This window comes from Protopterus annectens, chromosome 4.part0 (assembly GCF_019279795.1).
Source record: "Protopterus annectens isolate FY-2018-M chromosome 4.part0, PAN1.0, whole genome shotgun sequence".
Classification (NCBI taxonomy): Eukaryota; Metazoa; Chordata; order Ceratodontiformes; family Protopteridae; genus Protopterus; species Protopterus annectens.
The window spans coordinates 672,370,169-672,389,145 of NC_056733.1; the positions used below are offsets into that span (position 1 = coordinate 672,370,169).

The window sequence follows — 18,977 nt, forward strand, 5'->3', positions numbered from 1 at the left end:
ATCTTACTTCTCAGAAGTCAAGGCCAATGGCAGTGGTCTCTGGCTGACTAAATTTGCAGATTATTGCAAATTAGGAGCTGTCATTGAATCTCACACTGACACAAATGTTGTCCAGGAGGGGCTGACACAGAAACAACTGTTGTCAGAGTCATAGACTAAAACTAAATGGCAATAAATGCATAATAGTATCCTTTGGGAAGTCATTCATCCTTGGTAACTATAATACAGACAACACACCCCTAAGAGTTAACTCAGTAGTCAGGGACTTAAGGACACACATAAATACTAATCTAGCCTTTGATCATCACGTCTCTACAGTGGTGAGGAAATCATTCTATGTTGCACAACTTATAAACAAAGGTATGGCATCCAAGTCCAAGGAAGTCATTGTTCCACTGTATTCGGCATTCATCAACCTATCATTGAGTACACTGCCCTGTTTTGTAAGTACCTAACCAGACATATCCAACAACTGGAACGTCCACAGAGGTGCCTCACTAAACAAATACAGGGCATAAGTAATATGTCCTATGCAGACCACCTCAAGACCCTACCCTGTATTCTGTCTCCTACAGGCTTTTGAGGGGAGATCTATGCCTGGCATGCAGGGCACTGTTAGACCCCACTCTGATGGACCTCCTGCATATCCACAAAACAAACAGTACCAGAATTACCCGTTCTAAAGACTTAAACCTTGCCTGTGATATAAATAGGACCTACTGGAGAGACAGGTATGTATCCCAGAGTCTATGGAACAGGCTCCCCATCCATGTGAAGCAGAGTTCCTCCCTAATCCAATTCAAGTGCAACTTGGACAACTGGATGGGGAACCAAAAATTCATCCCTGATGTGGCACCTGTATCTCTGATGCAAACAGATAACCTGTAAATGGTTCATCTCCCAGGCCCATGGTTATACTTATCAAGGGTATCAGAACTTGTCAGAGATTTGGGATGCATGGCTAGGCTTAAAAAGGCCCTTGTGGTCGTTAGCCTATGAACCTCTAAGGAGTTGATTCTGACAACACTGTGGGCCTAGTAAGCACCTATGAACCTCTAAGGAGTTGACTCTGACAAGACTGTTGCAGTAGGACAAATTACTAAAAGTGGGAGACAGCAGAGTGTTTGTGGAGAATGACTACTCATTGTACATCAGGCAGAAGAGGAATACGTTTATTCCATTATGCAGGGAATGTCAAGAAGCAGGCATGAGATTCAAACTGCTGTACCTAGCTGTCTTCAAAATATTTTTCCCTGGAGGAACAAAATCATTTTTTGATGAAGTACATACTAAGGAAGAAATACAAAAGTCTGTCCAACAAAAAGTGAGCTGTGAAACAGAAGGAGATTCTGCTTCTTGTTCTTCTGGTAATAAAGACCAGACAGAGACTGTGCCAGTGAAACCTTTCCCAGTGTTTCAACAGAAAATGCTTGAGAGAGGGAAAAAGCAAAGGAGTTGACCAGAAGACTCAAAAGTGCACTGGAGATGAAGCAGAGACAGGGTTTGGGAGATGGAGATGAACAGGAATAGAACAAGAACATCTGGAAATAATGGACTTTCCTGACTTTGTTAAATGTCAGGGGACTCTAAGGCATATGCCCTACTTAATTAAAAGAATGTATGAGCCTGCCTATGAACATTTGAAGACTAAAATCAGTAACTTGGAAATTCAAAAATATGGGGTTACAACACAATAATTATATCTCTGAAACATCTCAGAACAAGAAAATCTGCAAATATTGCACTTGTTTGGACTTTGTTAAACTTGTAGGGAATGTGAAGAATTAGACACTGTCATCTGTGCTAGCATGTCTGGCTGAAGATTTTGTACACAAATTTCAGATTAACTTGTGTTATATACCAGCATGACTAGCTGTGATATTTTAAACAAGTTCTTACATGTTGCTTTATAATCTGTACAGAATGTTTTAATGACTTAAACAGTATTCTCTTACATTTCTAACTGCGCATATTTGTAAAGAAAATTCTAAATGCAGACTGTGTCAGAATCAGCTGATCTACAGATGATGTCATTGGAATGTTGACAGTTACTGTTTGTTACTGTTAGAGGCTAAAAAACAGGAACGAACTTTAGAAAATAGCTGTTAGCTGATTTTCAAAATATGAAATGAAAATTAGAACTGGAACAGTTGTGACAGTTAAGCTAGTCTATAAAAAAGCCTGCTGAAGTCAGTTAACAGTCGGTTGTTGTTAGTTAACAGCCAGTTATTGTTGCCAGTAGCAGCTGTCAATTGTTCACAGTTGTACTGCGCACTGGACACCCAAAAGGACTCGCAAAGAACTATAAGCCTGCCTTTGGTCTGTTGTAATAATTTAGTTTAGATAAGGGGCAGTGCTCTTTAGTCAGAGAGGAAAATTATAACTAACCAGTTAGAGTTTTTCTAAATGTTGAATTACTTCAGTACTGACTTCATTTTACTGGTGAGTGAGTTCTGCTAGTTTATTGGAAATTACTGTTTTATATTTTAACCATTTTGCTCATTATTAAATATTTTTATTAACTTACATTGTGGCTGGTCAATCAGTGTTTTCTTTAGTGATTTCAGAGTGCTTATACCTGCTTTGATAACTTCCCGGGCCACTCTGAAAGCCTGGCTGCTTTAGGTCATTTGCTATCATTTGTTTTAATATCTAATTTCCATAATTAAAAGGGCATGTAGGCTCTCTGACTGGTGGCAGCATGTTACCATATTATTTTGGGTAAGGGACACAGCTCAAAAATCTATGTCAGGCTTTTCCAGAAGTGTTTGGATATAGGAGACTTAATTTAGCTACATGTGAGTGTATCAGAGGTCTTAACTGGGGCACACTGCTCTGAAGTGTGTAATAAGGAGATACATTAGGGGTAGACAAAAGTATACATTCCAGTCTCAGTTTATACAGTGTGTTCCTGTTATGCTGTTAGGGGACAATTGTGAAATATTACTCCCGTTTAAGTGACGGTCTCCTACTGGAGTCATTAGTGAGGACTGAAGCTCCTTAGTTACTGACCGAGGATAGTAGGGGATGTAACATTATTGTTGGCAGTCCGGTGGGGTACTTGACTGGATATCACAGTGGACTCTAAAGCATATGCCCTACTTCATGTCAGTAATGTTTGGAAAAATACTCAGGAGAAGGGAAGAGGCAAGAGAGAGAGTTAACTGTAAGTAAAACAATTTTTTTCCTCACAGTATTAAAGTGGTGCATGATTTTCTTTGCATGTCATAAAATAAAGTTTTTTAGTTGTGTAATGGGGATTCTAATATAAACAGGTGCTTCTGTTTATTCTTTTTGTTTCTTTCTCCCTTCTCCTCTCTTTCTCCTTATGCAGTTTTAAGAAATGTAGGCACTGCAATGAAAAAAAAAAAAAAAAAAAATCGGTGTGCTTTTTTCTCATTCTAGCATAGGGGAATGAATGACTGGATTAAGGCCATTAGTTTTATATAGTAACAAGTTTTAACAGAAAGAAAGTAAATGAAAAATATATTGAATATTATAAGGTCTTTTTTCTAGTAAGCAGTCCTGTATCTGGTTCTCATGTCACTAGCAGACGATCTGATAAAGAGAAATGGTGTGGAGAAAATGTTTTCTGAAAGCATTCAAATGTTTTCTCAGCTGGTAGAGCTATAAAGATAAGGCAAAACCAGACAGCACTTAAACAGAATCACAGACTCTACCATGTGTCTTAGCATGGATAATCTTTCTTTCTGTTTAGCTCAATTCTGTGTGTGTGGCTCTTTTGTTCCTATTAAGGGGTAAAACTTCCATATTTGAAGATGTACATAGTTTTGTTTGTTATTATTAAGTTAGTAGGTTTTAGGAGGGTAATGAGTGTGTGTGCATTTTTACCTGAGGGTTTTCAATAAAGCAAAAAGTTCTGCAAAATGCGACACAAGCTCAAATGGAGATGACAAGAAACAACTGCATAAAAGATTAACCTGCCAAACAGTGCATGCACATAACACAAAAGCTGGAACTAGACTTTTAACGAAAAATCTGTTACACATAAAATGTAGGAATAATAATCCCTAAAGAATATGATCATTTCCATAATGTCTTTAAACTTCAATGGTCTCACAGATAAATACAAAACAAGAAAGTACTGAACTATATTAAATACTGTAGAGTGCAAAAAGGAAATGAACATGCAAATTTGATACAGAAAGGTTTTCAATATGTTTATTCAGTGGAATACTTGGGGCAAAGGAAGAGAGGAACACTTATATTAATTGCAAGAGGAGCTCCAATAGTAACAGAAGAGGGAAAAATGACAACAATGGTAGATTTGTGGTACTAAGGGGCTACTTGCAAGGGAGGAGGATTACACTGGTATGTATTTATATTCCACAGAAAACTGCTATAATAGAGCTTAAGAAAATTATGGGAGAAATAATCAGCTTTCAGCAAGGAATATTACTTGTAGGTGGGGACTGGAATTTAATTTGCAGCAGTGAAGATGTGTCTGGGGGCCCAGAAAGGGAACTATAACAAAGGAGGGTACATTTTTAAAGAAATTTATAAAAGTATTTGGCAAGAAAGATGTGAATTCAGTACTAAGAATTCAGAATGAATTTACATATTATTCCCCAAGATATAAAAACTGGGTTAGGCTAGACAGAATTTACATTTCACAGGAACATGCGCATTTACTTGAATGTCTTGATATGCACCCAATGACTATTTCAAATCATGTTCCAATAATAACCGAAATAAAAACACAGGGTAGTGAAATAAAAATGAGACACTGGTGCTTTCCCACCTATCTGTTGAAAAGAGAGGAACTTAAATGGGTAGTGAAAATTATTCAGGAGCTATCAGAGAACTTCTGAAATACAGCTAGGAAGTGGGATAAAATTAAAGTGGAATTTAAAAGTAGGATGGAAATAAAAGAAAGGGGACATATGGTTAAGAAGTAACAAGAATTATTTAAAGGGACTGACAAATATTAAAGTATTACAAAATAAGGGGAATCTCACAGAACAAGAACAGGAGAAACTGCAGAATGCTAAACAGAAAATAAGGGATTACCTCAATAACTTGCATGAGTTTAGAAAGATTACAGTTAAGCAACGGTTTCTGATAATAACTCTAGACCACAAAAACTTTTAGCACAATGACTCAGGCAACAGAAAGTAGAAAGGACTGTTACCAGGCTTAGAGTGTCTATAACAAGGAAGATAACAAGGGATCCTGTAGAAGTATTAGAAATATTTTGGAAATTCTATGAAAGTCTGTATAAAGGAGAGAAATATGGAAATCAAGAAAAGGTACAAATGGAAACGTTTATGGAAGAATTAAATATGCCAAGGTTAGAGGTAGAAAAGGCTCAATTACTAGCAGCTAGGATAACAGGAGACAAGATAAAAATGGTGATGTATAACCCAGGAATAGATGGTACTCCTGTGGAAGTTTGGAAGCTAGGAGGAAAAGAAAAATAATAAAGAAATAGACGGTTTTGTTTAACAGTATTTTAAGAGGAGAAGTACCAACATCCTGGAAGAAAGCGGTAGGAGCTATAATACCTAAAGAGGGTAAAGATCCATCAGATCCAGCTTCATACAGGCCCATTTCAATACTAAATCATGATTATAAAGTGTTTATGTCTATAATGGCTAAAAGAATGGCAAAAGCAATGCCAAAATTGATAGATATGGATCAGTGTGGTTTTGTGGAGGGGAGGCAAACATGTGACAACATAAACAGAACAGTGATGATCCACAGGGAAGCAGAATGTAAGAAAATACCACTGTTGCTGGTGGGTCTTGCTGCAGAGAAAGCATTTGACAGAGTAAGATGGGATTTTATAAGCGGCGCAATGGATGCATTTGCATTTCCAGATAAATTCGTTAGTAGATCACTAGAAGGCTGATGAGGAGGATATACAAAGGATCGGAGGTGAAAATTAAAGTGGGTGGGGTCCTCTCCGATAATCTCTGCTTGAGCAGAAGAACCAGATAGGGGTGTCCTCTCTCCCCTTTGTTATTTGCATTATATTCAGAACCACTGCAAACAAAACAAAGGACTCTGAAATTCAAGATTATAATTGGTATGCTTGTCAAGAAAAGCTGGCTCTATTTGCAGTTGACATTATTTTATATCCGAGAAAACCAGAAGGGGACATTACAGTCCTGTGGAACATACTGAGACAGTTTGAAACCTTTTTGGGATACAAAATTAATGAAGCTAAAACAAAAGCAATAGCAGTAAATTATGTACCCACATATGGATTGGTTCAACAATATTCATATTTATGGGGACATGACAAAATGAAGTATTTAGGAGTATGGATTAAAAATGACACTGGTGTGGCAACTAAGGATATGTGAGAAGAGACTAAAAAGATAATACAAAAACATAGAAAATGGAAGCTCTGCTATATGGATATTGACAGTAAGATACAAGCAGTTAAAATGTTTGGTACTTTTCCGTTATCGGGGCAACAGCTGTAATGAGCTGTTGGAAGGTTAGCACACGATTGCAATGATTTTATATAAGCTGAGAAATATATATTGCGTGTTGACCTGTCATAAAACCAGTTTAACTAGTCCAATATTTTTTTCATTAAAAACGATACGCAACTGTAGACCACTGCCATAAGGGAGGAGTGGGCCGTGCTCCCCCACGGACAGTGTTTTTGCAGGCAGCGTGAAAAATACTAAGTTTTTGCGTATTGCCAAACTTTACTGGAATGTCTACATTCCAGTAAATGTCTACCTGGATGTAACCTTTCCCCCATAAATGTATTTTTAGAATTACCATTTTTAAGCTAATATTTGAGAACCTGAAAATTGGTTAGTAGATCACTAACAGCAGTACAGGTTTTCAGTTAATTATTTCTGCTGTCATCAGTGATTGCATGTTTAATTGCTTCAAAGACGTGCACTTGTATATGGTTCTTCTGTCATCACTGAATGCATACTGACTGGTATGCTCCACTGTCAATCTTGTAAAAGTGTGCATGAGATGGCCTGTGTAAGATGAGTTTGCTAGTGTGAATCAGATGCAGTGCTTCTTGGAAATACTAGCCTTCGCAGCGTTTTCATATGGTATGAAGCACGCCTCTTTCACTGACGTCCTTCTAAAATGGTTACCTTCACTAATGTCGTGTAAGAGTAAGGGACTTTATCTTTTACAATGCAAATGGGATACACTAGCTGCAAAAATGTCCTTACGCCTTTTTTTGTCCACAATTTCAAGTAAAAACTGAGGGCTGTTCCCATATCAGCAGCAGGAGTGCGATCTGTGTGACCGCGTGCTAACGTTCCAACAGCTCATTAGAACTGTTGCCCTGATAACGGAAACGTACCAAATGTTTTTAGTCTCTTTAGTCTTATAAACTGGTGAGGCATATTTTTTATCAACCACAGGAGAAGTTGTGGATAGCAATTAATAAAGAGCTGAAGGATTTTATCTGGGAGGGGAAGACAGCAAGAGTCAAGTGGAATAAGCTTATTCTTCCAAAAAACAGAGCAGATTGGGATTACCAGAGTTGAAGGGGTATTTCAGAGCAACACAATTAAAGATCCCATACATAAAACAAGCAGGAAACTATAATTCAAAGTGGAAAAATATGACAATGAAATGGGGGAAGCTCAAATAACAGGGAGAGACTGGGATTTTGGAAGCAGACCTTTAAGGAGAACAATAATCATACAGAATATTATATTCATAAAGTAGCAGAAGGTCTTCCAAGAATTAAGCCAACACTGGAATGGAGAAAGGGGATTCTTCAGATAGGACTGATTGCAATTAGGGATACAAATGTGGGGCTGGAATATATTGCAGCAAACTGGCAAAGGAACCAAGGTATTGGGAGTAAATAACTAGAGAGGGAAATGTATACAGCATAGGAAGACGCCAAGAACTAAAGCTAGAGCTAGAGATCGCCTTCCATATCAAGTATCGATACAGTAAACGGAAACAAAGAAATAGGGGGATCCTAAATTAAAATAATACAACAAAAATAACAAAACAGCAACAAAGAAAACACAACAGCCAGAAAACCAAAATAAATTTAAACAGAAGCACTGAATACTCTGATGTCTCGGCTGAAAAGCCTTCGAGGAGTAAAAAAGTACACTGAATCAAGCTGAAAATTTATATAAAATGCAAAACAATAATTCAATTAAACAAATCAATTACATATTTAAATAAGCACCCTCCAACTGAAATCGTCATTTAACCCATTAGGATACACTGTATCAAATTTAAGAATACATACAGCTTCCTTAAATAAAAGTTGATGTTTAGTCAACTCAATTTCAAAAAAAGAAATATTAATTTTCTCCAAAATAGTAGCCTTCAAAACTTCACTACAGCTATTATGAAATTCATAAAAATGCCTAGCTATAGGACTCTCTTCTTTATTATTCTTAACATCCCTTATATGTTCCATAAGCCTCACTTTAAATTGTCTCTTTGCCCAATATAAAACAAATTACACGGACACTTTAACGCATAAATCACACCTATAGTGTCACATGAAAACTGATCTCTGCTGCTGAAAATTATACCATTAATTCTAAAAAAGCTATTTACTACATATTTACATGCTTTACATTTACCACAAATGTGGGTGCCTGTCATAACTTTCGGACAATCCACATTCATTACTGACATGTAAAATTTACTTCTCACTAAGAAATTTTGAATACTTTTACCCTTTCTATAAGATATCCCAAGAGAGTTATCTAACCAAGTGCATGCATCTTTCTGTGAAGTAAAATAAACCCAATAATATTTTAAAAGTTCAATAATCTTAGAACTAAACACACTAAGTAGTCACAAAATAAATTGCATCCTTTGGTACTCTATCAATATTATATACTGCCCTTTTATATCTTATACTTTTCTTACATATATTAATTTTAGTGAGACATTTTTCCCAACAATTTTCCAATAACTCATGAGCATAACCTCTCTTTTTAAACATTTCTACTATAACTTTAAGATCATATTTAAAATCAACTAAATTATTGCATAATTTAGAGACATGAAGCATCTCACCATACCGTAATGCATGTAAAGTGTGTACAGGGTGACAACTGTCACCATGTACATATTGTGTTCTTGATTCAAATTTCCTATGTACAGAAGAACGTAGTCCAAAATTTTCTATACTAATCTCTACATCCAAAAAAGATACACTAGTGCCTATTTTAAGCCCATTTCAAACAAAACCTATTTTGATTTAAACAAGAAATAAATTCAGAAACTGAATTCTGTCCATCTTTAACTATAAAGATGAGATTGTCAATATATCTATATTACCTCAACAAATATTGATGAAAAAATGAATTCCTATAGAGATGTTCATGTTCAAAAAGACCCATACTTAAATTGGCATACATAGGGCAAAAAGAGCCCCCATCGCCGTGCCTTGCTTTTGTCTAAATAAAATATTGTTGACCTCAAAAAAGTTGTTAGAAATACAAAATTCTAACAATTCAACAATATACTGAAACTGGACTATCACCCAGAAAAAAACTAAGCGTCTCTGTGCCAAAATCATGTGAAATATTTGTGTATAGACTGTTAACATCTAAAATGATGAAATACAGAGATTCATTCCACTCAATGTCTTCAATTTTATGCAAAAAATCAAATACATCTCTAATATAAGAAGGCAGCTTATACACCAAAGATGTCAAATAATCATGCAAAAATAATCCAATATTATGGAGAAAATACTGGCATCCTGAGACTATTGGCCTTCCTGGAGGTCTAGTCAAATTTTTGTGTATCTTCGGAAGGCAGTAGAAATATGCCATTCTACAATCCTTTGTATGGAACTTCTTTTTAACATCTGTGTCAGAGAAATAACCTAATCTGACACCCTTATGTAATAATTCAGTATATTCCATTATTGCATTCTCATACACAGAAACATGGACCTTCTCACAGACAGCATCATTCTTAAGATGTTACATACACATATCCATATAATACAGATAATGCATAAAAACCAACTTATTGCCTTTATCAGATGGTTTAAAGACAATTTCTCTCATTTCATCAGACTGATGAAGCCGAGGAGGCTTAACTGTACCCACAAAGAACGCTCATCTAAGTTTAATTGGGAATTTTGAGTTATTTTACTTAATAGAACTCTTGCTGTTGATTTTTGGAGTTTTAAGAAGCCTGCCTGTGTCTTAGTTACCGTATATGAGCTTGTGGACTGTTATTTCTTATCTGGTAACGGACACTTTACTCGCCTGGAGTTACGTTATCGTTTGTGGCATTTTACTAATTTCTCTCATTTGACTAAGTTTTTTTAAGGACTTCCATTCTTGTAAAGATAAATTATACTTTACACAGTGTACATTACAGTTAAACTCATGGCAAAATTGACAATATCAGTGAACTGTGATACTTTGGCATTTAAAACAGGAGGCACAAAAGTACTTTCATAATGAATGTTTTTAGTGTCCAAACAACAGTAAGCATTCAATATATTTTCAGAGTCACAAGAGTAAAAGCTATCGCAAGAGCTCTCTGTGTCACTTTCGCAATAACTGACATCTTCAGGCTCTTGTTTGTCTTTAAAAAAATGGCAAAGATGTAATTTCCTACAAAACTTATATATATCATATTTAAACTCATGTACCTGAGGCAAAACCATAGGAATAAATTTTAAGCCTCGATTTAAAACAGACAACTCCGTGTCACTGAAATTATAACTAGATAAATTAACAATATAATTACATAATACATCACCATTTTCCTCTCGTGTCCTCTATTTGAATTAAATTCCCTGTATGTATTTTCTTGGTGTTCAAATGGATGCTTTCTTCCCAATTTACCTCCTCTATGGTTGTATTCTTCCTTCCGAAAAGTCTGTCGAAAATGTCCTTGTTGCTGAGCAGCAGGAAGAGCTGGATAGTCATCTACTTGTTCAGTGTCTTCTTCAAACGACGTATATTGGTCATCTGATGGTGAATGGGAAGAATTAAACGTTTTTTCTTCTTCCCCCGTGGTATTGAATCTAACAGCTTTACGTGGCTTCTTCCTATTGGCTCTCGCAATGAAAGCCCTCCCACTTTCATTGTCCCTAATATCACAGAGAAGTTTTCTTTTCTTCCTTTCTAGTATCTCTTTCTCATAATTTTGTAACTTAGTGTTAAGATCCACTAAGAAAGTATCAAGCACTTGTCCCTGTGTATTCATCGAAAGGGAATTGCACACACTTTTAATTTTTTCCATCAACTCCCTTTGTTTGATGTTAGCTCGTTCCACCAAAATCTGGATCCATTCTGGAGTGCACCAATGCGCTGCAGCAGCCCAGTGCTTATGGAATTGTGCATCTGTAGCACTGTCTAACTTAAAGGGAGTTGTGGGATCTTTATACACTCTAAGACCCCCTGGTGTAATATCCAAGTCAAGGTATTTTTGTAAACCAGACAGGTTTAAAAATGTAGCAGTCTCTTTCCATATATGTTTTTCTAATTGCTCAAAAAGAGACTTAGCTTCTTCTGTAATAGACACTGGTAACTTTCGACCTACATTTTGAAAAGGATTATTGCAATGCTTATTTCTTTCTTCCTCCCAGCACTCCCAAGTATGGCACGATTGTTGTCCATTATTCACCACATTATTGCCATAAGACAGAAGCTCACCATTGTTAGATAAAAAAACTGTTGAGTCCCATCACCCACAGTCTCACAAAGGACTCTTGGAATATTATATTGCGGATCACTGGCCAAGAACCATACTGAAATCCAAATAATACAACAAAAAGAACGAAACAGCAACAACGAAACAGCAACAAAGAAAATACAACGGTCAGAAAACCAAAATAAATTTTATAAAAGCACTGAATACTCTCGGCTGAAAAGCCTTCAAGGAGTAAAAAAGTACACTGAATCAAGCTGGATCCTAAATGAAAGACTATTTAGAACAGAAGTTATCATTAAGAAAGGAATAATTAGTAGAGCAGATAAATATTGCATGATAACTATAGGACTCAGAGGAGGTTAGAAATGATTGGGAAGAGACATTAGATAAGCAATCACAAAGAAACAGTGGGAGGATATATGTATGGCTCCCAAATATGAAACAAAGTCTAAAAGATTTAGGATCTTTGCTTGGAAGTCTTCGTATAGGTATTTTTATACCCCAAGCAGACTCCAAAGAATGTGTCCTCAGGTAGACTGCAAATGGTGGATGTGTGATGGGGAAGAAAGAGTAATTCTGGGAGTATAATGAGTTGGCAGACTTTAAAAATTTCCTGCAGACTACTCTATTAGATATACTAGGTGAGCAAATTGATGTAACTAAGCAGTTTAATTCTGGTGGCTGCCAAAAAAAAAACAATTACTAGGAATTGCTGGAACCTGTGTTCTGAGAGACTGCCTTACAGATTATCTGCAAATATACAGAGCAGAGAATATTTTTTGGTTATACAGTTTAATTGTTGCTTAGATCTCTGTTGAAACTGTTGTCTCATTGTTCTGAGAGACTGATCGGCAAATATACAGAGCTGAGAATATTTTTTTTGGTTTTAAAGTTTGTACTGGTAGCTGTTGCTTAGATCTCTGTTGAAGCTGTTTTGTTCCACCCACACTCCCTATTTTTGGTTTGTAGCTTAAATTTGGTGGCTTTCGCAGTTGCCCGCCCCACTGTAGATTTGATCTGGGACACTTCCCTAAGTCCCATCTCTTTACCACATTCTACCTAATAAACACTTTCTGCACTTGCTTTTAGTCCTTTTTAATGTAATTGCATTTTTATACTGTGTTTGGTCTAATATTGCTGCGTACTCAAGTGTGCTAGCTTGCACAGCATGTGAATTGTTTTTACTACTGTTTTTGCTACTTTTCTGTAAAAAAAAAACTGTAAGCCTGTTTCCTACCTTTCCTGTAACTAGTGTTCCAGATACAGATTTGCTGTATCCAGGACTATATGTAAGCTTCTGAGCCCCCAAGCCTTTCTGTGTTGGAGGGAAGCCTTCTAGCTTATCAGTGGGAGTGGTAAGTACTAGGTAACCTGTCTATCACTTAAGGAGTGGTCCTGGCCCAGAAATTGTAGTTATTGGCCGTTTGGGCAATCTTCCATCTCTCAACTTTCTGATTTGAAAGCCTGCATTTGCACTTGTTTCTATCCTTTAACTCGTCTAGTGCAGATACAGATTCTTAGTTTTAGCACTTAAATTTGCTTCTTCATGCTCAGCACTTGTTCAGAGCTTGTAAGCACTAAATAAGCTACTAATTACTATAGCACTCAATCTTCCTCATTACCAAGAGGAAAACAGTTTTTGTAATTACTTTTCTCACTTGCTTAGAGAAAAACAGCTCTTGCATTCACTTTCCTCACTTATCTAGAGGAAAATAGTTTTTTTCTTCAGGCATGTCCAAGGGTCAGCTCCCAGTGTTCTCTTCTATCTGATGAATCTGGGCATCTTGAGGCAATGTAGAAATTGCCTCATGTACACAGACAACCCTCTCCTCCTGCCACCCAACAATACAAACTGTGAGGGATGCACTTATCTAGCCAAACTGGAGGTAAAGCTCTCTCCAACCAAGACTGAACTTGACAGTCATAAGGAGAAGGTAAACATTTGCACCACACCACACTCATCACATAGTCTCACTAAATCTACACCACCAAAATCCACACACAGTAATACAAAAACATTTGCGGAGGCTCTCAATAATAATCTGTCGAGACCTCCAAAGCAGAAACGCAAGCAACCTCCATCCCCCAACACAACCCAAATGACACAGCCCACACACTCAGTGTGCCACTCAATCACAGCCAATAAGGCAAAACAATGTACCCAACACACTAGTCATAGGTGACTCTATAGTCAGGCACACTGATGTCCCACTCACCAGGCTAGACAAGGAGAAGGTTACTGTCAGCTGCCTGCCGGGTGCCAGGATCTGCCACATAACCCACGCACTCAGGTCACTCCACAACAAGTACAAATATGACTCTGTCATTGTCCATGTTGGTGTGAATGACCTGAGACATACTTACCTGGACTACATGAAAAGAGACATGGAAGAGCTCTCCGATCTTGTAGCCTAGGCAGGTATGACCCTAGCCCCGAGTAGCATTATGCCATCGCCCACAATGATACCGCAGTACAAGAACAAAATGATTGACTTCAACAATTGGCTAAGCTTCTAGTGTCATTCTAAGGGGATCCAGTATCTGTCTGCTTGGGATGACATGGTCGACAGACCACGATGCTTTGCCACAGATGGCCTGCACCTGTCGCCCCTGGGATTTCTGATACTGGCTAAGGCTCTTGCTGCCCCTATAGTGACTTTTTTAGGCAGGGTTCAAATAACAAATTCACCACCATAACAGGAACAGGCAAGCAAAAACTGAGGGTAATGCTACTCAATGCTAGAAGTCTAAATCTCAAAATGCACTCACTCAAGGCACTCCTTAAAATGGAGAACATCGATATCTGTGCAGTGACTGAGACCTGATTCAAGGCTCCAGAGAGCACCCCTGCACTACCAGGCTATAACTCATACCACACTTTTCAGCCATGTAACCTGGACAGAAACACCAAAGGTGGAGGTGTGTCCATATTCATTAAGGATATCCACACCTCCAGGCTAGTTGCTCAATATAATGCATCCAAGGTTATCCAAGTGTAACTAACTCTGGGCAAAACTGCAATCCAAATTGTAGCTTGCTACAGATCCCCCACCATGCCCCAGGATTCCCACTCCTCTTTTCTTGATGTACTGGAAAATATTAGGGTTCAACCAAACACCCTTATAATGGGCGACTTCAACTACCCCACCATTAACTGGGAAAACTACTTGTGTACCAACTCCTTAGCTCAACGCTTTCTGGAATTCATAAATTCCAATGCCCTAGATCAAGTTATCCACACCCCCACCAGGGGCAACAATATCCTAGACCTAGTCATTACCAACACGAGTGACTGGTGTTCCACACCTGAAGTCAACTCCTCGTTGGTCCGATCCGACCATAAGCTTATCACCCTTGATATCCACATCCCACCCCCCATTAAGGACACCACAGTAAAAAATTTCTCCAAAGCCAACTTCATGCTTCTTAAGACAGAAGTGGTGAACTTCATGACACCCATGCAGATGGACAATACAGTTACAACTGTTGAATCCTACACAAATGCACTCTATAAGCACTTACAGGAGTGTATGGATTGTGCTATCCCAAACAGAACCAAGACGCTATCCTCCAAAATAAAGGAAGCCAATCTAGTGGTCCCCTGCCATAAACAAACTGTACAACAGAATGAAGAAAGTGATGCAAAAGAGAATAAACTCCCATGAGTGGAGGAGCTCCCTGGTCAGCCTCAGTAAGAAGCTGAGATCCCTTATAAGATATTCCACAGCTAGCTACGAAAGCAAAATTGCCACTAAATCCAAGGACAACCACAAAGCATTCTATAGCTATGTCAAGAATCTAGATGGCAACACCCAGATCTGCTCCGAGTTACAGCACAAACGCACGAAAATTACAGAACCAACTGATAATGCCAACATCCTGCCAGGTAGGTTCAGTGCTAACTTTACCTCCCTCTCACCCCCTAAAGTGCCCATATCTATACAGGAAGAATGCAGAGTCCCTATAATCACAACTATGCAGGTAAAAGCTGCACTCTCCAAAGCCAAAAACACAGCATCCATGGGACCGGACCGGACAACATCCCAGGCTGCGTTTTACATGAACTTCAGAATGAACTGGCTCCCCACTTAAGCACCATGTTCAATAATAGCCTTGCATCAGGCTTTGTGCCTACTGAATGGCGCACAGCAACAGTTATCCCACTCCACAAAGGGGGAGCCGGGGAGCCACTACTGATCCCAGGAACTATCAACCTATTAGCCTGACGAGCCTCGTCTGCAAGGCCATGGAACGTATCATAATGGAACTCATAAACTAAGACATTAGTAACCTCCAAACTCTGGATCCCACCCAGTTTGGGTTTGTGAAAGGCAGATCATGCCTCCTGAACCTAATCGACTTCTTTGAGGCAGTCACCAAAGCTGTGGATGAGGGTAAGGTAGCTCACACAGCCTATCTTGACCTCGCCAAGGCTTTCAACACCGTCCCGCCATTCTGGAATTATAGCTAAACTCACTAAACTAAGTATAAATCCCTACATCTCAAGATGGGTTACCAACTGGCTCACTGACAGAACCCACGCTGTAAAAGTTGCAGACTCCAAATCTGACCTCAAAGCAGTGACAAGTGGAGTACCACAGGGTTCTGTCCCGGGACCTCTCCTGTTTGGTATCTACTTCTCTGAAGTTCAGGCTAACACAGAAGGCCTCTGGCTAACGAAGTTCACAAATGACTGCAAACTAGGAGCCATAGTCAAGTCCCCAAATGATGTGGACATCCTACAGAAGGGCCTCACTGAGACAGATGCCTGGTGTCAGAGTCATGGCCTCAAGCTCAATGTCAAAAAGTGCAGTGTCATCCCCTTTGGTAAAAACACTGTACCCATGAACTACAACATAGGCAGCATTCTACTTAACACCGAATGCATGATAAGAGACCTTGGGACCCAGGTGGACAGTAGTCTCTCCTTTGATAGTCACATCGCCACAGTAGTCAGGAAGTCCTTCTATGTGGCACACCTCATCATAAAAAGGTTCTCATCCAGGAAAAAAAGGTCATGGTTTCCCTCTACTCGTCACTCAGATCCATTATAGAGTACAACGCCCCTTTTGGAATGTACCTCACAAGACATCTGCAGCAGCTGGAAAGGCCACAGAAGTACCTCACAAAGAGGATTACTGGCCTCAAACAAATGCCCTACACTGACCGCCTCAAAAAACTCCAGCTTTACTCCGTAGCATATCTCCTGTGGTTGCAGTAATTCACATATTTATCAATATTAAATGGAAAAATAGGTGATCTCTGCCTAACATATAAAGCTATGTCAAATCCAGAGCTGTTGGACATGCTACACCTAAAGAAATCCCAATCCCTCCGAGCTACACGCTCTAGGGACCTAAACCTTGTCACCCCAATAAACAGGGCATGCTGGAGGGATAGATTCCTGTCCCAGAGCCTTCCTACACTCTGGGACAAGCTACCCATCTATGTCAAGCAAAGTTCTTCATTAGCACTCTTCAAGAAAAATCTTGATAAGTGGATGAGAAATAGGAAATACAACCCGTGGATCACTTCTGTGTCTCTGCTCAACAGTGGCACAGGAAAATAACTTTCTTGGGTGGCGTAAGCCATGGAACCTTGCTGGCTAGGCTTACATAGGCCCTTGGGCCGATAGCCTAGTACCTACCTATGAACCTATGAAATGGAAATCAAAGTCTAAATCAGCTGTACTTGACTTTGTGAATATAGTAACAGAGATTAAACAAATGGAAGTGGGAAAAGGGCAGGAGTAAATTATGGAGAAAAATAAGAATTGTGAGAACAATACATGCAAAATAAGGTTTTGGAGGAGGAATGAGTTTTATGTGAAGGCATGAATTGAATGAGCTATGTAATGTTTGACTGACTGAGTGGCTAGACAGATTATAACTGATGTATAATGTTTACAAACAAATTAATTCAGTATGACTTGTTTTCATTTACATAAATGTATGATTGTCTATCTCATAACCGTTACTTTAATAAAGACTTTCTTGTTTAAAAAATCAGCAACAAAGTATACTTCTAAGGACGACTGCTGCTATGAGCATGAATACGCACGTTACTATTAAAACTGCATTTAGATATTTCAACTATTTCAATACTCATCAAGTATTTTTTCAAAATGTTTTACCGTTTATCTTTGGGGTAGGTACATCTGCTAACCGAAACAGTGCTTCTGTAAGAGTAACCTCGGCTGCTCCAGTTGAAATCATTGCTTGTGTCTAAAATGAAATGCAACAGACAATTTAAAAGATTTTGACAGAATAGTATTGTACTACAGACCTGTCTCGTCCCGTTAAAATAAATCCCTGCTTTGTGACTTGTCCCTGAAGTTATATTAACTTACAATGGGTTCGCGCTCTTCCACATACTTTTCCGTAGTTTTTTGTGTTACACCACTTTCCACTGATTCTGTGGTTGCAGTAATTCGCATATTTATCAATATTAAATAGAAAAATAGTAACATTGTGAAATGCTACAAGAAGCTACCATCACACATGGCAACTGTAAACAACCATAGGCGTTGCTAACACTAGGAAATAATAAAGCATTGTGGGAACCAAGCTCAGCGCGCGCATTACATCGAAGTCGTATAGAATTGGGAACGCCGGTGCACGATAAAGTCTGAGGATGCCTATTAAGTAGCAAGTAGGATGGCTCTAAATTACAGATTGCCAATATCATAAGTGCATGGAGTATGACGTATGTGCGCGCGCGCATTCAGAACGCTGTATTTTACGTGCTTACGATGGTGGGAACGTACAGCCATATTCATAAACCTGTTTACGGCTTGAACCCATCAAAAGGAAATGTGTATGTACCTCTCAGCAGTCCTTGATTTTTGAGTAAAATTTTAGCTTTGTTTGTAAGGTTGCCAACTCTTTGCGAGGGACAGCCCTTTTCTGGGCAACTGTGCCCTGCGAAAAATTAATGAGATTTTAGGGAAAAAAAATGTTTGCTGTTTTCTTTAGCAGTTTCATAAAATTCTTATTTTGTATCTGAAACACCTAATGTTATAAGAAATAGAATAAGCAACTCAAATGATACAAGAATAAGCTTTTTTATTTTGGCAAAAAGGGAGATTCTGTCCTTTGCACTGGCTGCCCTGGGTATGCTTTGTCCTGCAAGAGCTAATTTCTACAAAACGTCTCACTTTGGGCATTTGAAAAGGCGGTAACCCTGTAGTTGTAGATTATTTGAAATGTTAAAACCCTGCTTCTTAATTGACTGTTATATCATTCTTGGTGGGTACTCCAATTGCCACCTGAACCGGGGAGTGAGTAGTGCAGCTGGTGTACAGAAGCTAGATCAGGAAAACCTATCTCTTTGGACCTGTCCGACAGACTTTTAAAGGCGTG

General features: G+C 38.5%; 1 protein-coding gene across 1 annotated transcript in view; it reads right to left on the reverse strand.

The window, feature by feature from the left end:
* The window catches only part of TCTN1 (tectonic family member 1), a 1,166,238-nt gene extending 1,147,937 nt beyond the window's left edge, over positions 1-18,301 (reverse strand). Inside the window, exons 1-2 of the mRNA XM_044068635.1 lie at positions 17,966-18,301; positions 17,750-17,840 (exon numbers count right to left, since the gene is read on the reverse strand). Coding sequence (XP_043924570.1) covers positions 17,750-17,840; positions 17,966-18,085 — 211 coding nt within the window. The 5' untranslated portion in view covers positions 18,086-18,301. The remainder of the gene's footprint in view (positions 1-17,749; positions 17,841-17,965) is intronic.
* Between the last annotated feature and the right edge of the window lie 676 nt (positions 18,302-18,977).